Here is a 24,325-nt window from a genome sequence, read left to right as displayed (position 1 = left end):
GCCGCCATCGGGGGGACGAGGCGTTGGCCGGGCCGCGGGCGGCCGCGAGCGGTGCTGCCCCGGCGGGGCCACGATGACTTTCCAGTGGACCGCGGTGGCCACGTTCCTGTACGTCGAGATTGGCGTCCTGCTGCTGCTCTGCCTGCCCTTCGTCTCCCCGGTCAGGTAGGGGCTGGGAGAGCCGCTGCCGCTCGGGGTGCCGGCCCTGAGGGAGTCGGGCCGCCGCTGCTCCGGCTGGCCCGCAGCCGTGAACAACAGCGATGGGAGCCCCTTCGCTGAAGGGCCGGGGCTGGGCTGTTGGTGGAGTCAGGAGCCGCCTGTGTGAGAGGAGGGTCCGGCCCTGGGGTCTGGGCCTTGCGCGCATGGGCTTTGAGGCTGGATAGAAAGCAGCTCCACAGCTCTTGCACGAGCTCCAGCCCTGGCCTAGTAGCCGCTTGGCTCTTCTTGTCGCCAGACGGACGTTTTCGTGGCCTGATCGTTCCTCTGCACGGGTGGCGCCGGGGCTGAATGCATTGAGCCATTTGCCAGTGAGTTGCATCATGGCTCAGCTTCCCGCTCAAGGGTCAGGAAATTTGACAGCACGGGGTGGTAACCATTAACGTGGCCGCCCACCTCGCTCCTCCCAAATTCCCAAGCTCCGTGCAGGCAGTCAGGACTGGGCCTGGCTGCAACCCCTTCCCCTGAGGCCCCATTCTGGATCCATACTGGGCCATGTCCCTTCTCTCCCTACCGCCAGGCTGTGGTGCTGGTTATGTCCCCTTCCCCCACAGGGCTGGGCTGCCCCTTCCCTCCCCCTGGGGCTGGGCTGTGTTTCCCCTGGAGCCTCAGTCCCATCCTCTCTGTGGAAACGGATTGGGGACTGGCTGTGCCCCCTCCACAGGGCAGGGCCACATGTTCCTCTCCATGGGGGTCAAACTTCTTTCCCCCAGGGGGATGTGTTGGGAACAGCCCACCCCCTTCCAGTGCCTGCTGTGCCTGTCTGATTGGGAACCCCAGCTGGATTCAGCCTGCCAGTCAGAAAGGTTGAGTATCACTGGCATAATATGTGTGCTGTGTGACAGGGGCCTCTGTCAGCCTCCTGCCAGGCACTGCACATGTAAACACGGCAGCATTGCCTGCATGCACACTCTGTAAGGATTCTTCCAAACATGCAGAATGACCATACGAAATTTAAGAGACCCGTACAGGAGGTTTCTGTAGTAGGCCCAGGAATAGAAAGAAATGGCATTGGTTTTGTAAAATTAATTTCCTGAACCCTCAGTGAGAAGAACCTGCAAGGGAATCGAGCCAGATATCTTCTTTGCATAAAAAAAAATTTGGCTTGCCTTCTCTTAATTTTCATAAGACAACTCCCTCTCGTGTAGTGTTCACCATTTGTAATCTACTTCTTATTTTTCTTCTGTAGTAGAGCACTGAAATGCCTCAATAGGATTAAACCTTTAATACATTATAGGAACTTGTCCTTTCTAAGACTGTTATACAAACCTATGAAATAAGTGTATTCTGAGCTTTTAGATGCCAGTTTATGTCTCCAAAATGACAAATGCATTTCTCCCAGGAATGAATCTTCTTGACTTCTACATGCAGAAATAAGATTATGCCTTTCCCAACATGCACTGGGCAGAGCAAACACTGGACAGCTGTTCCAAACCTGTTTAATGCTTTCACAGTCTGCTATTACTGCGATATATAGATCTATGAGTAGATGGGACTTCAGAGTGGAATGTGACATCCCAATTCCCCAAATTTTTCTACAATGGAGACTTCGTAGTGCTCTTGGCTTTTTGTGGTGAATCCTTTTAGGAAGCTAAAAGGGTTCTTAAACCTGTATTAGACCTTAGCAGTGGAAACATGATGGGTTTGGTTATAAAATATATTTTTAACTATTGAATTTTCATTACTTATTTTAACTTCTAATAAAAATGGCGAGTCAAGATTCATTCTTTTGGTACCATTCCTTCTGTTACACTTACCTTAGGGTTTGCCCATGCTTCTGCTGGGGCTTTAAAGCCAGAGGTTTCTGGGTAGAGGGTCTTGCACCTCTGCACCAGGTCAGACCAGTCACTGCACTTGGGGTCACGTAAGAATTTTACCCCACGGTCAGATTGGTACTGACTGTGCGGGTTTTGTCCTTCTGTAGAGGTGGGGCATGGATTTCTTGAGCATCTTATTACCGAGCTTTTATAGTAGCAGAACATTGGCTGCTGTGGTTTCTCTGGTTTACCTAGGGCAGGTATGTCTTAGATTCATAGTTTGTTAGGGGCTGGAAGGGACTTTGTAGATCATTGGGCAGGAAAAGACAGAAAAAAAAACTGGGGTCAAGTGACCACAGCAAGGTGATTATCTAGTCTCCTTTTGAAGATTTCCAGGGTAGGTGACTGCACCACCACTGGAGGGAGTTTATTCCACAGTCTGGACACCCTGACTGAAGGAGTTTTTCTTGGAATTGAGCCTTCCAGGAGTTTGTATCCATTGCTCCTGGTCTTTCCCAGGGATGCCCTGGTGAACAGCTGTTCACTGAGTTCTTGATGTACTCCCCTGATGTAGTGGTAAGCCACTACCACGTCCCCTCTCAGCCTTCTCTTCTGTAGTCCTTCAGCCTCCCCTCGTATGGCTTCTCTGAATCATATGGGTGGCTCTTCTCTGGACCCTCTCAAGTTTTTCTGTGTCCCTGTTGAAGTGCAGTGCCCAGAACTGGATGCAGTACTCCAGCTGTGGTCTCACCAGTGCAGAGTACAGTGGGAGTATCACTTCCCTAGTTTTATCATGAGATGGAACAGTTAATGCATGCCAGCATGTTGTTTGCCCTGCTGGCCACAGCATCGCACTGCCGGCTCATGTTCGTGTGATGGTTGATCACTACCCCTAGGTCCCTTTTGGCTGTGGTGCAAGTATAATTGTTGCCACGGAGCCTGTAGGTATGTCTTGTGTCAGGATTGATGGTAGTTTTACAAATCCATAATCTAGACTCTTTGTATAGAATGGTCTAGATAGGGATGATTGCGACTGAGGCAGGGGGTTGGACTAGATTGGCATTTCTCAACCTGTGAGTCACAACCCAAAGGTGGGTCGCAAGAATATATGAAAGGGTTGCAAACAAACTTCAAAAGTGGATCAACAACCTTTTTTAATGGATTCTCTTTTAAAGGAGAAAAGCATAGGAAACTGTGGCTTTTCCTTTGCAGGCTATCAGAGTTCCAGCCTGCGAGGGGCTGCTTTGGGGCGCCCTTGTCTCACATTGGGGGGCTGAGGTCTTGGGGTGGGGGCCAGCAGGTCAGGAGTAAGGGGCAGTGGGTCGGGATTGGTCATCAGTGTTTACAAATGGGTCATGGTACAAAGAAGGTTGAGAACCACTGGACTAGATGACCTCTGAAAGGTCCCTTCCAGCCCTACTTCTCTATCTTTCTAAGATATCTATAGCAAGGTTTTTGTATCATTGAAATAATATATGAATGGCTACCTTATGATTATACAACAGGCTGCAGTCCATAAGTATTTTCTAATTTTTATCAGAGTTGCAGTTTATGAAAACTGACTGAAGTTGTACAATATGACTAACTCTTCCACTTGCTGCTTTCAATAGATAATCACCTACATCCATTAGGGTGGTTTCTAGTCTGGCCCAAATCCAACAGGCTTCAGACTTTTGTGATGTACCCTGATCTAGTCCATCTGATTAAGTATGCTATCATCTATGAAAGTTTATGCCTTTCTGAACCAGTTAATCTCTGAGGCCTGTGTCAGACATTGATTTATTGTGGATTATGTCATTAATTTGGGGATAAATTGTAATATGCCATAAGTACTATGTTATTCAAACCAGCCACAGAGATGTTTGAATGTGTGGTTTAAATGTGCCGACACAGAAGCCTGAGATTGGGCTTCCCAACCATCTCCCTGATACCAGCTCCCTATGCCCATGTTCAGTCTAGCTGCATGTGCCCCTTTGAAGTGGTTCACTGATCTGGGGCTCCCCATTTGTGGGGACAGTTAAAAGGGGTGCATGTAGCCCAGCTGCACGGCACACAGGCAGTCTGAGATTGGGGACCTGCTCCCTGATGTTGGGTTCTTCGTGCACTAGGTAATTTAAAGCTACGCTGGATTAGATGAGTGGGTACACAACCCAAAACCAGTGGCCTGTGTCCTGGACCTGAGGGCTGCCCCCTGCCCAGCCCTGGCAATCAGTTGATTGGCAGGACTGGGCAAGGGGTAACTGTATCCCAGCTCAGTTAATCCCGTACTGCATAACATGGCTTTAAATGTCCTGGTGCATGAGGAGCCTGACATCAGGGAGCAACTCCCTGCATTGTGTCCTGCTCCCCATGTGCCAGGACATTCTAAAGCTACGCCTTGGAGTCTGGTGCTGGACTTCACAGCACACTTTTCAGTGGACAGAGGGTAGCTTTGCAGTCCAGCACTGGGGAACCAGTTCCTTGATTCTGGGCTGCGTTTGAACACAGGATGTCTGGGATCAGTGACCCAGTCCCTGATCCCAGGTTGCCCATGTGCCAGGAGATTGAAAGGGCACCACAGGAAGTGCAGCATTGGAAACTGGTTTGAACCAGAACAGGGAGAAATACTTTGCAAGTTTGAATAAGCCATGGTAATAACCTATAAGAAGAAAGCTGCCACACAACTGTTTGGAGCCTGTGATAAAAGCAGATACTCACTGGGTGTATCTACATGTTTACTACTTGCTTAATGAAGTACTAACTAAATATGCAGTAACTACAGTTACTACACAGCAGCACCGTGCAATTTGTTTGTGATGCTTACTGCACAGCAGCCTAGTAATAACACTGTGCAGTAGCATATTAGTACAGTTTTTGACTGGCATGCAACTGCAGAGTGTTATCAGGCTACTGCGCAGTAAATATCTCATGTAGGCGTGCCCACTGTGACTTAGGTTGGGAGCATTGAACTCAGTGTGGCTTGCAAAACAACTAGGTTTTGAACCTAGCTTCCATGAATGAAAAGCTAATTCTTTAACATCTGATGCTACCAAATCTCACTAGTCTTTTAATTGTTAAGCATGGTTCCTAATGTTACAGTTTGGCTCATTTGTGCTTTAATAATGGGATAGATGAGACTCCTCCAAAGTCAGTTTATTTTGTGTTAGCTCTAATGAGGCTCATTTGCAGCATTCAGTTTCTCTTAAACTTTTTTTGCAAAAACAAAATGCCTCTGTCTTTAAATGACATGGTTTTGTTAACAAGATAGCTGAGCATGACAAGTAACATGCTGGGTTAAAGTCTAGTTCCTGGACTTGTGAACAGCACCTGAGGGCAACATTTCTTAAGTTGTGGCCTGACCAGCACATTGATCTGGGATTCAATTTTGTCACAATGGTAAACCATGTACCATTGAAGTAAGAAGTGGTCTGCTTTCCTGGAAAACTTCAGTTACTCCTTTTTCAGTCTTCAAACAGCTCATTTAGGCTTAGGAGGTTTACCGTATACTGGTTTTGAAATGTATTAGTAAATAAAATTTGCTCTTTGTTTTATGTATTGACAGTACCAAAATGCAACTGGGAGGACAGAACCAAACTGTCAGTGTTTTGTTCCTGACTTGGCATAGAAATGTTTACGTTCCAGTCAATGGTTCAAGTAGTTTTGTGTACCATTTTCAACAGTAGGCAGTAACAGTTGCCTCTTTGGAATCAAATGCCTAAAATAACCTGTGTGCAGAGAAAGTTTCTTCTTAATCCTTGATCAGTAGCAGATGAGTGACAAAGCATCAGTTTTTACAAAGCACTCTTGTGGGGTTTTTTGTTTTGTTTTGTTTTTTTTTGAAGTGAGGCCTTTTTTTTTAATTTATGAAGTTCTAACTTGGAAAGATTACATTCATGTGTTTGTAGTTGGAAAAGGAAGATTTAGCATCAGTGTGTGTACCTATTGCTAGGGAGGAAAAAAAGCATGGATGTCACAATAACTTTTAAGGTTTAATATTAATCTAAACCATGTTGAAGTTGAAAAAGCTGCTACTTGAACTTACGCTATGGGAATCAAAAGTCTGACAAACATGCTTGTATAAAGTGCTCCTCCTCTTCTGAATTATGGGGTTTGTTTTGAAATAATGCAGTGCTCTTTTTTTTTGCTTTACAGATGGCAGAAGATTTTTATGATTCCACTATGGAATAAAATTGCAATTTACTGGAATAAAGCATTCCTTACAATAATAGTACTACTGATTGTTTTATTTCTTGGTAAGTAATAAATATTTTCTCTTGTGTGCTGAATATTGCTTAGCGGGTATATAAGGGTGCAAAGCAATGGTTAAACAAGAAGGATATAAACCTAACACAGCTTTGTTTTTTCCTAATTTCAGTTGACGTTTGTTTTGGTGTAATTTAAACGTTTCTGTGCAGACATGGGAATCTGAACATGATAGCATTGTGCTAACGAGTAAGAAGAAATGGAAGCGCAGCCAAACCACTTCTTGCCGTCATTTGATCAAATTTTGCTAGCCAAGTATAGTAAAGTGAGATCGGTACTTGGATGGGACAGTCCCCAAGAATGCTGAATTTCTGTAAGAATTGACTAATAGTTTTCAGTAGGTGGCAGTATTTCTCTAAGCTGCTCTTGAGCTAGTGCCCTGGTAGAGTGCTGTGAAAAGCAGCATATCCTTGGAGATTTTTACTCAGGCAAGATATAAAACTGAATACTTGGTCACACTTGGCTCTGAGAAAAATACATAAGGATCTGTAAAGTAGCCCTACATTTTTAGTGAAGCATAAGCTTGGGTGACTATGTTCTGCCTGTCTAATTAAGTTCACTTTTGTCTCAAACTGCTATCTATAGTTTACATACTTTTTAAATGTCTGGTGTGTTTCAGTGTTAGAAGTGATAAACCTTTTTCATGGACAGAAGGAGTTACTAAACCTGTAAAATGTGTTGAGATGGAAAAAAAAACTTGGAATGATACAGGAGTTAAACAGAAGTTGAATCTAACCAGTTTTGTTGTCCTTGTTGAGTGAAATACAAAAACAATAAACTGCAAAGGCAAAAAACAAACAAATAAAATGTAAATTAGATCAGTATAATAGTAATTTTAATAAATTAAATCTGTGGTAATAACACACACAAAGACATGAATATTCAAGTGCCTTTTCTAGAAGACCTCCAGGATCTTTAGCATTAGATATTGGAGTGAATGGCCCAAAATAAAGGTGTACATCCTTATTTTTCACACTGAATTTATTTGGCAATATTGTATGACCAAAAATTATGTATGTATTAAAATGAAGATGTGGGCTGGAATAAATCATGAGGGAGGTATACCTGTCAAACTATAATACATATAATCCATCCCTTTATACCATAAAACAAGTTTGAGGGTTTTTTTGGGGTGGGGGGCGGGGTTAGTTTGAAAGCTGAAAAGTTAGGCACCTATAAAAAGAAAAGGTGGTTTTAATAAAAGCTTAAATGGATCATTTGGTCCACTCTTGATATACAGAGGCAGCTTAATAGCTCACAGCAACAATACTAAAAAGTTTTTAGGACAGAAAGCGAAATCTTTCTTTATCTTGACATTCCAATGTCTCCGACAACCACCCTGAATTTGGCCCAGCAGCTGGAGTTAATTAATATGTGACAGGGTGGCAGAGGGATATGAATCATATTTATTTTTAATGGCAACAAGTTTTTATGGCTGTAAAAATGGCATTTCTACTGACACATCTAGGCTTATGATGGAGTATTAGTTGAATAATGGTTCAAAAGAAAGAATGTAGTTACATTCCTGCACTGTCCAGGTCCTCCCTGGTGATCTCCTACTGCAGTAGCAACTTTGCTTCACTCTGCTTAGTTTATCAGGTGATGTCTGCAATCATGTCTGTTGGCCACTTCAAAGGTTTTGTAGGAGAATGAGACAAACTAATTTACTCCTTTCCTACTGTATTTGGAAGCTATTTTAAAAATAAATACAACCCATTAAAATGGGTCAAATTTAATTGCCTGTTATAGATTCTATATGATGATTTATTTCCTTTTAATGAGGGGAAAATAGTATTGGTTCTATCTCCCCAAATAGGAACCTAAATCAAGAGTCTCTTTGGCAAGAAAAAAAACCTTTGTGGCAGGACGGGATGGGGAGGGAAGGAAATACCTTGGGAGCTTTAGTTTTTAATCTTTTTATTGCAAGTTCACCAACTGGAATATGGTCTATCTGAAGAGTATCTGATAGTTTTTTGGAGAATGTTTCACCTTGATCCAATTCCTAACTAGTGTGTCTAGGCAGGGCTGGGAGAGATGGCATGGTAGGCAAACTACAGTATTGCTCCAGAGTGATCCTTTCAAGTCAGGACACGTTTTCAGGGCAGTTGAGTAACCCTGTCTCATTGTCTGTGGTACATCTGTTTGTGAAGTGAGAATACCACAGAGCAGTCTCAGCTTTGAAGGTTTTGGAAGTGCTAAACTGCCATGCCTGTACACATACAAACTAAAGATGAAAACAATCTGTTTTTGCTTACAGATGCAATTAGAGAAGTAAAGAAGTACTCAGCTGCTCATGCAACTGAGAAGGTTGCAAGTGTCCACCAAAATGCCTTTGATCATATTCAGATGAAACTCTTTAGGTCCCAAAGGAACCTTTATATCTCAGGATTCTCACTTTTTCTTTGGCTGTAAGTATAAAAATTGCTGTTCTATAATGTGCATGATGCATCTTTTACAAGAGGTGCTATACGGAACAGAATCTAAAAAGATCAGAAAAACAGTTTACAAAAATAAAGGAACTGCATTGTGACTACCTTGGTTAAGAGATAGTAGAAAGAGAGAAAGAAGTGTACAGATATTTTAAGAATGTAACAATGGAGGGGCATGTGGGTTGCATGCAAGTTTAACTTGAAAAGCAAAAAATTTAGGGTGAACATGTGGGGGAAGTGTCCTGGCTGTGAGATGTATGTGGCAGCAGTTTTTGCCAATGGGAACATTGATTTCCTTCCTGAAATTTATCACTGTAAATAATTAGACTATTACTAAAATAATCCTAATAACCAGAAAGTTGGTATTGACCCATCCAGCTCAAGTCTAACCTTGACCATTTCACTAAAGCACAGGAGTTGGAGACCTTATGAGTAATATTGTCAACCTGTTTAATTTTGTTCAACCTGTACCTCTGGTGCTTTGGGGCTGACTGAGGTATGCTTTGGGGCTGACTGGGGCATGATTTCAAGTTACAGAGGGACAGGCTGGTTGGGAGCAGCTTTCTACAAATACCAACTCAAATAAGCAAGAGGGGCAGGATAGCCTCTTTCTTGTGGAACACGTGGTAGAGGACACATGGGGTGGACAGCAAATGCCCTTGGGTCTAGTTCCCATCACTTGCACCCAACCTCAGGTTGCAGGAAGTGACATTCCTTTGCCCTGGGGAGACCACAGCTGGGGGCAAGGAGAGGGTGAGGAAAGAGTAGTTAAGTTTCCATGACTCCTTGACCTCTGATAATACTGTAGACCAGTAGTGCTCAATCTTTCAGCTCCATGGATCAGAAGAGTGTCATGGGGACTGATCCATGGGTGAGATTGAGCCCTGCATCACCCCTGTCAGCCCCACACATCCAAACTAGCATGCAGGACCATGCTATCCATTCTGCAGTGCTCCCCACAAGTTTAGAAATTTGACAACAGGGGAGCAGCAAAATTTTCAGACCTGTGGAGAGTCTACAGGCCAGTTGACATGGTTCAGCAGGCTGGATTGTGTCCGTGGGCTGGGGGATAAGCACCGGTGCTATAGACTAGTAATTCTTGAACAAGATACTGTGGCACTCGAGGGTGGCAGGGGATCTTTAAAGGTACAACAGGTTCAAGTTCCTGCATGTGATTTACGAGGTAAACCCAGAGATTCCAAATAGCAATCCATAATGACAAAAATATTCTGACCTGCTGGGGTTTGAGTTCTCTGCAACAGAAAGATTGCTTTATAATTTTATGTATCATTTTCTGACTTATGTTACAAGTGAATTTAAATGTCTTTTAGATGCATTTAAAAAAAACAGCCTACGGGGGGGTTTTTTCTCATGTGTAACCCATGCCCCTTTCCCCAAAACCAGCTGGTGAAAATTGGGGTGCACATTCTATACAAGAAGAACAGATCCCCATGGCTCTGCCCCAGAAACTTGGTGGCAAGGAACTGGTAGCAGCATTAAGTGCCGTTGTTCTGGGAGTCATGACATTTAATATTGCCACCACTCCCCAACCCCTAATTTTCAGACCCATAGAGCGCTCCCTTGACTGGACAGCATGGCCCCATTTACACTGGATTGGCACACAGATCAGTTCAGAAACTGGCAACTCGGTCTGCAAGCCCCATCCAGCACGCAGGGCTGGCAGCAAGCTCAGGGGTAGTCTTGGCTCCCTACCTGTTGTTACTCAATTGGTACAGGGAAGATTTATTTTTTAATGCTACCTCTCAAAAACAAGGTGCATATGATATACAGGGGTGTGCAATAAAATACAAAATCGTCAATAAATATACAAGGGAGTAACAAATATTGCTAATGTATATTAAGCAACATTTTTTTTCAGTTACATTTTACACGTGGCAGGTATATTATATAGAGATTTTTATATTATCCTCCCTACCATAGCATCTTGGTGCTTGGTTCTTGAGCTTGGTTCTCTTAGGTGAAAAACTAAATAATAGCTTAAGCCTGTTCAATGCATATCTTTGCCCTTCTGTTTTTTTAAGGACCCACTCAAACCAAGCAAAGGGGCAGTGAGGGTGGAATCCATCTTATGGAACACATGGTGGAGGATACATGGAGCATTTGTGATGTTATCCTTTGCAAAAAATAAAACTTGGAACTGGAATATAGTTTGAAAGGTGGAACACCTTTTCAGCTTTTAATTTTATCAAGCATTTGACTCTAAGCTTACATGTCCATCTTAATAATGATAGAAGATCTTATGCAGTCTCCACTTTAGCTATAGAAGTACTTTTGTTCATCTTTACATCTATTGTAAATCTAAACAGAAAGCTAGGATACATACCAGAGAAAAAAATGCAATAATGCTTACACTTTCACTGTGCATTGCAGTACTTGTTATTCACTGTGTTTCTTCCTCAGAGTATTAAGGCGTACTGTTACCCTAATCACTCAGTTGGCAAAAGAGATGGGAATTCAGGTAGCTCTGGAACTTCAGGTAGCCAACACTAGTGAAGCTGCCAGAAAATGCCTACAGGAGAATGAAATACTGCAACAGGTATCATTTGGTTTTTCTCAATTTTTGTTTTAGGGATGGAAGCGGTTATTGCAACAAGAACTGTTGTTGGATCCCATTTTACCAAATGGTTTTTTTGTCTCCTGGAAAAGAAAAAAAAGTTTCTTCCAATATATAATCCAGGGGGATTAATAAATAGTTCAATAGCTTGTCTTTAATTGAGGGAGTTAAATTAGCAAAATGTCTGGAAAGATGCAATCCCAAGTTTCAGTTGTGTTGGGCTTTCAATGTACACGAACATTCTTTTAAAAAAAAGATCTTAGCAAACTAAAAGGGAAACTAACTTTCTTTTTTCTTCCACCTAGTAGCAGCCTTGGCAGTGCACTGTGAGCAGGTTTACAAAGCTTCTGCCCTAGTGTTTTCTTCCTTCTAAAGCAGAGGTTCCCGACCACTGGGCCGCGGCCCGGTACTGGGCTGCAAAGGGATGGCTGCCAGATTGTGGCACCCCCATCTGTCTGCCTGAGCGAGCGGCTTCCACTGCCAACAGTGACGTGTTGGGCAGTGGGGCAACCCCGGGAGGGAGACAGCCGACTCCGTGCAGCCCATCCCGCTCCCACGTCACTGCCATGCTGGTCTGCAGTATAAAAAAGGTTGGGAACCACTGTTCTAAAGCAGGGGAGTTAAAGATCCAGCCCAGGTCTGGGAATTTGGTAGTAGGGCAAGTGATGGTAGTGTTAATTGTTGCAGCTTATGGAGCCACAGCAGCCACCACTGCTCCCACTTTCATATATCCCGCCTTGCCACGCGATTCAGCTCCATGTTCCAGATCCCATAACTACAGTTATTAATGCTGCCACTGTTTACCCCACCGCCAAATTTCCAGCCCAGCAAGCTGGATCCAGAGCCTGGAATTGTTTCATCTGGCAAGTGGGGCTGCCCACAAGAAAAACTGAGCAGTGGGATAAGCAGTGGCTGCTGTGGCTCCAAGAGCTGCAGCAATTAACACTGCCACCACTAAATTTCTGACCATGTCATACACCTGACACAGCTCCAGATCCAGCCCCACTGCATTCTGAATGAACTGAACACACCTCCTCTAAAGTTAGAACTTGAGTCTCAAGGGCTGGCATCTTTTATCAGTTGCAATGATGTTTTCTTGATTAGCTTTCACAGTAAACCAATTCTTCTTCTGCACAGATCAGTCCTTTACTGTGCCAGACAAATTCCAGCTTGTTGGGGCCATCCAGGGTACTTGGGGTCTAATGAGTTTGTTACCCATGGTCTGTATCAGGGGCAGGCAGTTATTTTGGGCAAGGGGCCACTTACTGAGTTTTGGCAAGTCATTGAGGGCCTCATGACAGGCAGCCCAGGGCAGATAAATATTACTTTTCTAAATTTTTTTAGGGGCCTCGTGGGCCAGATAGAATGGCTTGGCGGGCTGCATCCAGCCCCTGGGCCGCATTTTGCCCACCCCTGGTCTATATAATACACTGTCATAATGTTGATCAAGGGTGTTTTCAAATCATTTCATGGTAGTTGGTAAGAGATTGCATGACTTAGATTTTCTCTCTCACTTTGCACTGCCTGTTATGGAACTTGAGAAGGTAATGCTGAAATGTTTGGGCAGGGAGAAGTGCCCCAGGTTCCCTAAGACCTTATAGCATTTGTCCTAGGGACCTGAAAGAGCTCAGATCAGAAATTGCAAAGCTCCTAGCTGTAGTATGCACCCTATCAATAAAAACAGCCTCAACTAATGTGATTCCAATATTTTTAAAAGGCTTCTTGATAATTCCATAGTGCATCAACACCTTGAATACTGTGTCCAGTTCTGGTCTCCACACCTCAAAAAAGAGTATAGAAAAGCTAGAGAAGGTCCAGAGAAGGGCAGCAAGGTTGGTTAGCAGTATGGAAGGGCTTCTATTTGAGGACAGACTAAAGAGGCTAGGCCTGTTCAATTTAGAAAAGAGATGCTTAGGGGGGACATGATAAGAATTCACAAAATACTAAATGTTGAGAAGAAAGTAAATTGGGATTTATTATTTATTCTCTCAATACAAGACCTAGGGGGGTCACAAAATGAAACTAGTAGGTAATAAGTTTAAAACTAACAAAAGGAATTTCTTTTTCACACAACATGTAATTAAAGTGGGGAACTCGTTGCCACCAGATGTTGTGGAAGCCGACAGTTTAGCCAGATTCAAAAAGGGATTAGACAAATTCTTAGAAGAAAAGAGCATCAGTAGCTGTTGAGCAAGGAAGTTAGGAATACAGCCTCTGAATCAGAACTTCCTGGACCTTAAATGCTGGAGGCTGCAAGTGAGAGAGAAACTGGGAAAAACAACCCTGGTTATACCCAGTTCACTCTACCTTTCAGCATCTACTCTCTGCCACTGCACAACGCAGGATATCGAGCAAGATGAACCTATGGTCTGACCCAGTAAATGGTAATTCTTATATTCTTATGTTCCACCATTAGCCCAGACTTTGGATAAGCTGGGAATGGGCATATAGACACCAACAGGAGAGAAAGGGCTTCCTTCATTCTCAGGGTTACTAGTATATATGCCAGGAGATTTGGCCCTGTCATCAGTACTTCCCACTTCTGAAACAGTTTGCAAAGGGGAGGAGTCCAAACTACTCTTTGGACTTAATCTCTAGAGTAGTTATCACAGTAGGTGTATGGTTGAGTGAGCAGCAGGAATATTTTGTCACTGAAGTGGAGATCAGCTTGTTCCTTTCAACTCTTGCTATCTGATTACACCTTCCTCTTTCTTTCTGTTCCTTTCTCTTATATGTGTACGTAATAAATGACTGAGCTCAGATGATTACGTTCATGTGTTAAACTTGTACCTGGGCAGCCATTTTTATGCACATTGGGTCTTCATAAAGAAGTAAATTAGGGGCAGACTGGCTTCTCTTAAAACAGTCTATATTGGGGATGTCAAAGACATGGCCTGCCGGCCAGATCCAGACTGTGGAGCCCTATCATCCAGCCCATGGTGCTGCCCATGGGTTTCAGACTTGACCTACACACTGTATGTAGCGTATGCCCCAGACCAGCATACAGGACCAATCCAGGGCACATGCTACTGCGCACGAGACCTGATGAGTTCAAGACCCATAGCCTGTGTAAAGGAAAGCTTTGGCATAGCCACCAATGGTTGCATGATGTTTTTGGTTTGGTGAGTGTTGGGGTGTTCTGTTTATTTTGTCAGTTGCCTACAAAACTTGTAAAACAATTCAATATTCATTGCTAATTGGACTTACTCTCTAATAAATACCAACTTCAGAACTTGCCTATTCATATTTTGCTGGAAGTGTGAACTTTTAAATATGGAAGTACTAAACTGGGAGGGAGCATGTGCTTGCTGAGGGTGGTCTATGAACAGAGGCGTTGCTTCAGAGGAGGGATTAGTCACCTGAGGGGAAAAAAAAGAGGTCCAAGAAACAACTTCTGGCTATCTAAGAACTTTAAAGACAGGACAGTTATTTGAGTTGCTGTGATGCATCATCATACTTCAAGCAACAAGTAAAGCAGGAATGCAAGTTTCAAAGCATAGTAGGTACCTAACTTCTACAGATCATCTATCCAATCCAAACCACTGCTTGCACCACACAAGGCAGAAGTCAACTTTTTGTCAGCCAGTCCTGTTCTAGGCCAGTTTATTTAATCTCCTACTGTTAATTTTTAAGTCTGTTTCCATCTTTAATGTGCTGCAAAGGACCAATGAGTCAAATTTTCTTCTTTTGGCCTTGAGACTAGCAAAACAGGCTTTGTAGGGGAAGTCTGTTACTTCAGCCAGATTTTGAGTGCCAGCCAAATCCATCTTCCTACATGTTCTATTTGCACAGCTGTTGGTAACTGCCCTCTCCAACATCTCCACATTCTTATATTCTCTACCTACTCTACTTGAAATATCTAGCACAGGCTCAACACTGAAAGAAAGTCCTCTAATTTCCCTTGGAAAGACTTGTTGCTCTTCCATTCTCCATGACTCAGTACATACAGAGTGATGTTTGTGACACTGCTACTAAAGGTTTTGAGCTCAGTGCTGATACTGATGATATTAGACTTCTGTATTGGGATAAGCTTCCAAAAATCTGTGTCTTACCAACTTGATGACTATCACAAATTCAGTTATCAGAGTTATGAAAGGTGCTGCCAAAGGTGCAAGTAAACTACAACATTATTCAAAGCTATTCTTTCTAAAATGATAGAATCCTTTGTGGTCATAATGACTTTCATAATCTTTGTTTTTTGTCTTGTTGATTGTAAGACATAATTGTTTAGCAGTTCTAAGGTATTGGTCTTTTGCTGCATTTCATTTAGGAGTGTATTCAGGAGACAGATATAATCAGCAAAGTCTAGATCTCCAAGGACACAATCTATCATGGCATTCTGTTTTCCACGCTAGAAATCTGTTGCATAGCAAAGTGCAGTGACGACACCAAATCACAAAAGGGAGACGACACACCCTTATCATTAAACTGGTTGTTTCACTCCTGGTTGGAGAAGACTGCAGAACATATGGATAATTTTACAAGAGAATCCATTGATTTTCAGCATCTGCTGCAGATACCCTTTGTCAATATGATGAATGGCTTTCTGAAATTTAAAATGGGTGGTAGCTGCTGTTTGTCCCTTTGTTCAGTGATACTGAGTACTGCAAAGAAGTCATTGATGCAAGATCCAGCTTGTTCTTGAAATATGCGGTCAGTAGTCTGGTGGATTCTGTTCAGAAGGCCTTCATTGAGACTAACATAAGTATTATCCCATAAGAGTTAGTTTCAGTTGCTTAAATTGCCATTCTTAAGCAATTTTATGAGTCTCTCCTCCTATCATTCTGGGGAGGTGCTTGTCCCAATACTTAGTTGAAGAGCCATGACAGAGTCATTAAGTTCTCTTCACAACCAGCTTTGAGTAGATATGCAGTTATTTTATCCTGGCCTTATAGTTAGTTGACGGCTGTTTAACATTCTCCTCCACCCTGAAGGTGACTTCCATGCAGTTGCTATAAAGTTCTTACCTATGTTGTTGGTGTTTGTTTTCTGTGGAGGTCTACTTAAATATAATAGAAGTTTTCTACCCATTGTTTAATTTGTTCTTTGAGGCTGGTGAAAATATTTCCATTTTTCTTTTTTTGGTTTGCTGTAACTGCAACTGAAATAGCTTGCAAGCATTTTGTAGTTTGGTTTAGAGCTCTTCCATTGGCTGCTGTCTCTGCTTCTAAAGCACCTCTGTCAATATATATTTGTCTTTCCTTGTTGAACTTCTTTACTATTTTATCTATTCTTTTCTTCTTTTTCCATTTAATATCCTCTTGCTCCTTAGCATTAAAGAGTTCCCACTTTGCTTATTTCATTTTGGCAGTGGCATCCCATGTATTCATACTGACCCCTTCTTTCCTACTCTTGGGAAAATCCTAGTACGTTCTCAGCTTTATTGACTTGCATTTTTCTTGGCCCTTCAAGCCTTTCTTCATCACAAATGAAGTTCATACCTATCAAGATAGAAATTATAATTTGAGAGGTGAAGATCTAACCCCATTCTTGTTTGACCTTTCTGACATGAGGGGCTGCATGGGGCTGCTTGCAAGACTGATTCAGCAGGCTGTGCTGGTGAGAGTTCAACTCCCAGAGGTACATCCTTGCCCAAAGGATGGAAGGGCAAAAGCTAGCCCATGTATTCGCACAGGGTGTACACTGGTGAGGCTACATATAGAGTACTGTCCCACTATAGAAAGGATGTGGACAAGCTGGAGAGAGCCCAGCAGAGGGAAATGAAAATGGTTTTGGGGTTAGGGAACATGACTAATGAGGGAGAGGCTGAGGGCAACTGAGCTTGTTTAGTCTACAGAAGAGAAGACTGAGAAGGGATTTGATAGCTGCCTTGAACTACCTAAAGGGGGTTCCAAAGAGGATGGAGCTGGACTGTTCTCAGTGGTGGCAGATGACAGAACAAGGAGCAATGGTCTCAAGTTACAGCAAGGGAGGTTTAGGTTGGATATTAGGAAAGACTGTCTCACTAGGAGAGTGGTGAAGCACTGAAACAGGTTACCTAGGGGGTTGTGGAATGTACATCCTTGGAGGTTTTTAAGGCCCAGCTAGACAAAACCCTGGCCGAAATGATATAATTGGGAATGGTCCTGCTTTGAGCAGAGGGTTGGATTAGATGACCTCCTGAGGTCCTTTCCAATCCTAATTTTCTAGGATTCTGTGATTCCATGGCATACTAGTGTGCCAATAGATGGTACAGGCAGAAGTGCAGCTCCCAGCTATAATTCAGAACAACTTTTGCATTCTGAGTTATGTTACCCCAGAGCAAACAGAAGTTCACTGCTGGTTCCAGGGGAGAGGGGAATCTAGCTGTGCTGGGAGCCTGCAGCCAGGTTCCCATAGCTAAGGCTAAGCTGTCTCAGAATGGGAGGGGGAAGACGGCAGAGGGAGCTTATTCTTGGAGCTCCCCAGCTGGTGCTGAAGGGTGAGGTGGGTGAATTGGAGCCCCCACCTCAAGGGGTGGGGGCTGGGCTGCGATACACCTGCAATATACCTGGGTGGGGGGTAAAAAAACCCCAGACTGAACTCCCTCTGCTCCCTTTCTTCCCTCCCATTCTGAAACATCTACAAGCTGGCAGCGCTGCAGTTACAAAATACACTACTTTTTGTAACATCTTTATCTAATACCTCATGCAATGAGGGGTTAGATTTTCACCCCGTTGGCCATTTTTAAGCTATTTGCAGCTGTGCACTTATGTTTGGTCACAGCTATACATTGCTTTCTATGGCCAGATCAGGTGAAAATTGTCGCTTCTGTCTGTATCCAGAATGACAAGTGTGCTGTGAGATCCTGCTAGGAGTAAATGCTCTCATCCCCACCCCACCCCCACTCCAACAATACTTGTGACTGCTCTAGGGATTCCCTCACTGCTGCTGCCTTCCCCTCCCCCAGGCAGCCCCTATGCCAGCTCCCCTCTTGACACTCCCAAATGTGCCTTCTGCCACGAGCAGGAGGATGGACAGATGCATAGACAGAGCTGTGCTTTGCAAGCCAGCTCATCCCCTTCACTCTTGTGTTTCTGACGCTGGCAGGGTGTGGTTGCTGGCATGTGGGACACAGCAGTAGGAGCCTCAGCAGCAGGGGCTGTCCTGGTTCCCTGCGCTACAGACAAGGGGTTGGGAGGGACAAACAGTGAGAAGAGCAGGGCATACCAGGGTAAGGTCATACCCCCACCACTACATCAGAGATTCTCAACTTTTTTAGCCTCAAGGCTCCCGTCTGTATCTTTTATGAATTTATATCTAGCTCATTGATTTTCAAGTGGGGTGCTGCAAGATTCAGAAAAGTATGCCACCAATTTTAATCCAGAAAAAAGTGTGCCCCAGGTATCATTAGTTTGGGAAACACTGGACTAGACAAATGCTGGTCTCCTGGCCCTCTAGGCTTAGGGGTTGGGTGTGAGACTGCCCCTCACTGCAAAAAATATATATTCTTGTCATAAACAGGAGAGATCTAATCAATCTCAAATTCTTGGAGCAGTGGATAGTGTGTTGTTAGCATCTTAACAAGGCTTTTCTTGATAACTGCAAGTGCTCATCTCAGAGCTAGAGAAAGTCACATCTAGGAGCCTAAATAGATGATAAATCACAGTATTTTATACAAATTAAGGTTAAGAGGTGACTTGCTTGCAGACTGCAAATAGCAGTACAGAAAAGAGAGTTCTAATAGTAAACTGCTCTTCAGTAGAAAATGATGAGATCCAGTGGTTGGAAGCTAAAATAGAACAAATTTGTGCTAGAAATAAGATATGACTTTCAAGTAGGGTAACTAACTACAAAACAGAGCATCCCTATATCCATAGGTAATCCATCACTTATGTACTTCATTTGAAGACTGGGCACATTTTTTCATAGATTCATAGATGTTAGGGTCAGAAGGGACGTCAACAGATCATCAAGTCTGACCCCCTGCCTAGGCAGGAAAGAGGGCTGGGGACAGATGACCCCAGCCAGATGTCTATCCAGCCTTCTCTTAAAGACCCCCAAGGCAGGGGAGAGCATCACCTCCCTTGGCAGGCCATTCCAAGTTTTGGCCACCCTTGCCATGAAGAAGTTTTTTCAAAGACATTGTATAATGTAAACAAATTATGGGCTTAATGCAGAATGATTGAGTGATGTTCTTTAGTATCTTTATCCAGGTTATAATACACTGTCATAACTGTTCATTTTGGCCTAAATTATTATGAATATAGGTTCATATTCCCTTTCTTCCCCTGCCCTGAAAGGGCTGAGAACTTACTGCTCCTGTTTACATTGGTTAGAGTTATTGATCTAGGCTGATATTATTAAAGTTTTTGGTATTAACGTCTAGTAGTAACTTAAGCCAATATTAACTATAACAACTAGTCTGTTTTCCAACAGGCATTGAATGAAAAGGAGAAGTATAAAAGGGAACAGGCACTGGAAGCCTCCAACAAAAAACTGAGGCAAGAAGTTGAGTACCTAACAGATGAATTAAAGACAGCTTCAAATGGTAAGCTGTTGCATTTATTTTCAATGAGATTGACTAGGCTTTCTATCCATCAGGTTTGGTCCATTTAAGCAGGTTATTTCTAAAACTATAAGGAAAAATGCAGGTTGCTCATATTTCTGTATTCCTATAGGTTTTATTTTTCTATTAAAATAAAAAATAGAGAAAGATTCCTAGACTAAAACAATCCCAAGTGTAACACAGTTGATTTTACTGCTTAGAAAGGCTAGAATCTCAATTGTATTTGGCCTAGGACTCCAGGTACAGACCAATGTCATTTTCTGTCTTGCAGTAAATATTTTAGTTCCACGAAGTTGTATATTGTAAACAATGGCAGTGTAACTAAGGTGGTAGAGTTACAGCTTGGAGCTGCTTTCATTCTGTGAAGTATGTCTTGATCAAGTATTATAGCGAATAAAAGATCAATTTGTAGGGTGATATATGTACTAAATGACCTTTCAGATCATGTAAAATCTATCCCCTCATATAAAAGGAAAGTATATGAAAAGTTTGTGTTCAGTACAGTGTGCCTTTTAAGTCACAGATAAGTCCTTACTTGAGTTCTCTCTGTTTCTTACTGTAAAAGAGAAATATAGTAGCATTTCTTTGAAAAAAAATCTATAAAGAGAAGTTCTTTGATGTGCTTTGTAGCACAACACTTCTTATTGGCTTCCATGTTTAAGGTTTAGGCTGTCAGAACTGCTTTCTTGGTTAATCAGCACCAAGATAAAAGCAGATTTTACCTGTTTGAGGATGTCTTATTTGGACCTTGCAAGGTTCCTGACATTTGTGAATACTCATCTGTCTGAAATGAATGTTTTGGATAACATTACTCATGACCTTGTGAAAATCCAAATGCACATTTAAGCTACCCCAAAAATGATATATTTTTCTTTTGCAGCCTCTAATGTGCTGTCAGTATAAGATAGCAATGTTTGTGAGCTCAGTGTCCAGTGTTCCGGTACCATAGTGTGCCACTGCTAAAAAGCTACTTCAGACATTTTAATGAATCATTATAAATTGTCAGGTCTAAATCTGGTGGCAAACTTCAGAACAGTTGTTTTTAGTTGGGCTTTATGCAGCAAGAATGATTTTAATAGGAGGGGGGTCTGCTCTATGCCTTTCCTTCTGAGGCATGTTTGATTATGGGCTGTGCATCCCCTGCTGTTTCTTTACAGAAAGGGAGGAAAGATTGCCTTTGAAGTGACAGGCCTAGTGAAAGGAAAATGTGAAAATGCATATGTGTGTTTAAACCAACTGGCAATATGGAGCATTAATATACTGTAAGCTTTTTAATTGGGAATGTTATAGAAAAGTAGGGTGTAAGTAGTTTTAGCACATGCTGTTTTGGCCACAGTCCTCCTGCAGTTTGGGGGGCCTGATATCCTGTACACTTCATTTTATATCTTTTAAATAAAATTTGTAACCAATTTTTGAACATGCACAATTAAATTTGATTAGCAACAATCTTCAGTTAATGATGTTTCACTTTCCTGGGGTCTACCTTAGGCTCTTGTTACTTTCAGCTAATTGACAATCAATTAATTTAAGGTACTTAAAGACTAAGGTGGATACATCCCACTCATTTGATTCAGGCTACATCTTCTGAATTTGTGTAGCAGGTTATCAAAGGGTATCTTCTGAAATTTCAGCAGTGAAATTAAGGAATAGACTCTGAGGCTTCATGTTAATAGTAAGACAAGTGCATCAAAATGGGGTTTTTCATTTTGTTGTGTTTCAATAGCACTTGACTAAAACTACCATTTCTTTCTTTATATTTGCATAGTTGGAAAGAAATGTCTGAAAGCATTTTGACATTGTGACACATAAAACACAAAATAAATGATAAACTTTTATAGTCTACCTTTAGCCTTATATCAGTAAGATCCAGTCTGCTTTGGCTGGTATGTAAAATTACTTAAACAATTGTGTTTCTGCTGTTTGAATGGAAGTCTATCTACAGCATATTGTGATGTGGAAGTACTAATGAAACAATTTGTTCATAATGCTGGGGTCATTTTGAGTGGTTCATTTCCATTAAACAATGACTATACGTGAATCATAAAGCTGTTAGTGCACACTAGGAAAGTTGCAGTCAGACTTGCGTTTAGGACTAAAATGTTACTGATTCTAATTTTGGTAATCTAATGTATTGTAAAAGTCCATGTGCTGGCATCAAAGGAAAACAGAACTTTTTATAATGTTCTCAGTTCACCGTTTTTCTATTTCTGGGACAAGAAATGTTTAATATGAACTCTTTCTGCATTTTCCACTCAAGTAATAATGTTGACTGTGTGCAAAGAGGGGTCCTTCAAAGGAATAGTATCTAATTCAACCTGCTAATTCATCTGACAACTGCAAAATGCCATTTCTTCTTTAAGATTTTTATTTTTTGTTCTAGTGAAGACGAGGCAAAAGAGGGAAGGGATTATAGATGAAGGGTTTACCTAAATCTGAGGAAAAGTGTGGAGGATGTAACAAATGTCAGCTAGTCTCCTCGCCTTCTCTCCCCCATTCTCAGTACTGGATTTTCTGTCCCCATTTGAGGCCTTTTTTAACAATGTGGTAAAAATGAAAGAGTGGGTTTTTATTTTCCTTTATTGAAGACCCACATACTGAGGGCTTTATAGGCACCCAGCAGTGTGTTAGCACATTCAGAGCCTAAATCCATTTCTAGCATACCTGGACATGTAATAGCACGTCTTTAGAAAACCCTTCTGAGATGGCATTTTATAGATACACAAGCATATAATGAAGAATGCCTTAGTAGTATCCAGGAATGACTGAGTACCCTTAGAGTTTAATAAGCCAAAAAATTGGACTCCATAAACTGTAAGCATGTCTTAAGAATACAATTAGTTACTCTAAGAAAATTTTGATTCAGATTCTTGGGGATCTCAGTTTGGGTGCTAGTATTGTGCCTACAAGCTTGTACATATTGAAATGTTTGGGGATTGTTTTTTCCTTGTGCAGAACTTGTACATACATATTTGCAAGGGCTGCAGCACTTCACCTTCCTAATTCCAGTCAGTGATGCACATTCTAACCTTACACGTTGAATAGCTTAGCACCATTTTGCTAGCATTGTTGTGGGATTCTTGGGGAAATTTACAATACAAACAGGTCTGCAAATGGAAATAGTCTGGGAAAAGGGAAGTTCTGTAAAGTAGCCATCCTTTTCCTTGGCAATTTAAAAAATGCCAAGTGATCAGGTGTTAATCAGACCTCTTTGCCTTCTCTTCTTACTCATGGCTCCTGTGCTATAGGGACCTATTAAAGTGTGAAATTTCTGGAGAATATCCAGGACCATGGGACTCTTCCTGCTCCATATCCTGCCCACTTCAGTTCACCTTTTGTTGATGCTGCAGTCGCATATGATAAAAGTTACAGCTTTATTTACAAAACAAAGTTCTGTGGGTTAGCAAATATCAAACATTGCAACAGAACAGACTCCTGTCACCCCTTTCTGGCAGGTTGACATCTTCCTCAGTAATATTCCACATTGTGTGATCTATCCTGAATCCTTCTATCTATATCTGAAAACACAACTGATGCACTTGCCATCCCAGTATAGTTCTGTTCTTCCATAAATTAGTCCAGTCACAGTAATTTCTTGGGTCAGACTTTTTTCAGTGAGAAATCCAAAAAAAAGGTTGTAATAGTTCCATACCCCCAGTAACTTATTTCTGCTCTTTCCAACCTCCCAGCCACAAGAAATGTAGCCACTAACACTTCTGTTGTCTTGCCTGGTGAGTGAGACGCATTCAGTTCTTTTATTCTGGTTTTGTAAAATGACCACCCATTACATTTTAACATTGATGACTATGTGTAAAATTTACAAATGATATATTTCCTCAAATAAGTTATGCCCTTAGAGACTCAGTCTCTAAGCAACTTTGAAAATTGGGCTTGGCCTTTAAGTCACTTAAATGTCTCTGAAAATTAAATGGCTGGATCGGGGTTTTTCAATTTCTAAGCCCGTGAGGGCTACACCAGCAGGGGCAACATGCCACAGGGGCTGAACCAGGTGAGCCACAGACTCCCCTCCATTAACCCCCGGCTGCTTCATGCACCTGCATGGGCACCCCCTCCCACCACTGCACTAGGCAACCCCCTACTGCTGCACTGCGCAGGCATGATTCCCACATATGCACCCTCTTAGGCACCACCCCACCCACCACTGCTTCCTGTGACCTAGACTCTCCCTCAGCTTCCTGTGCTGTGCTGCACTGTCCTGCCCCCAGGAGAAGTGGCAGTCAGAGGAGGAGGGGAGCCCAGAGACTCCATCTGCAACACGGGGGGAGGGGGGGCACATATCAACCTCTTGCGGGTTACGTAGATCACCTGACGGACAGCCGTGGGCTAGATCAAGGTCAGATATAAAAGCAAAGCCCCTCTTATTCCAGCCATGTGCTTTAAATACTCGAGACATAGCCATGTCCACAGCTGTATTTAAAAGCGTCCTGTACAGTGCAAAATATCATAACCATTTGCAGTTATAATATTCCAGAGGGATAGCACTAATTGCAGTGGGGAAGGCTTTTGCAAGGCCCTTTACTTCACCCATATTATAGATTCTGAAATTTCTCTGTAGTGAGAACAACTTCATTTGAAGCTATAGAGCTAATTGTTCCAATTG

The 24,325-nt window shown here is 42.4% G+C and overlaps 1 protein-coding gene across 2 annotated transcripts in view; it reads left to right on the top strand.

The window, feature by feature from the left end:
* The first annotated feature begins 6 nt into the window (after positions 1-6).
* Positions 7-24,325, top strand: part of BCAP29 (B-cell receptor associated protein 29) — a 35,760-nt gene continuing 11,441 nt past the window's right edge. The window contains exons 1-5 of one of the 2 annotated variants that reach the window (XM_019509414.1): positions 7-165; positions 6,105-6,205; positions 8,473-8,623; positions 11,066-11,201; positions 19,578-19,689. In XM_019509414.1, coding sequence (XP_019364959.1) covers positions 74-165; positions 6,105-6,205; positions 8,473-8,623; positions 11,066-11,201; positions 19,578-19,689 — 592 coding nt within the window. In that variant the 5' untranslated portion in view covers positions 7-73. Of the gene's footprint in view, positions 166-5,332; positions 5,437-6,102; positions 6,206-8,472; positions 8,624-11,065; positions 11,202-19,577; positions 19,690-24,325 lie in introns of those variants that run through there. The other variant, XM_019509415.1, reaches the window with a different exon arrangement.

Source organism: Gavialis gangeticus, unplaced genomic scaffold, assembly GCF_001723915.1.
Source record: "Gavialis gangeticus isolate Ggan-Ray unplaced genomic scaffold, GavGan_comp1, whole genome shotgun sequence".
In the NCBI taxonomy this organism is placed as follows: domain Eukaryota; kingdom Metazoa; phylum Chordata; order Crocodylia; family Gavialidae; genus Gavialis; species Gavialis gangeticus.
The sequence above is the reverse complement of the archived record's forward strand: the minus strand, read 5'-3'. Positions and strand labels throughout refer to the sequence as shown.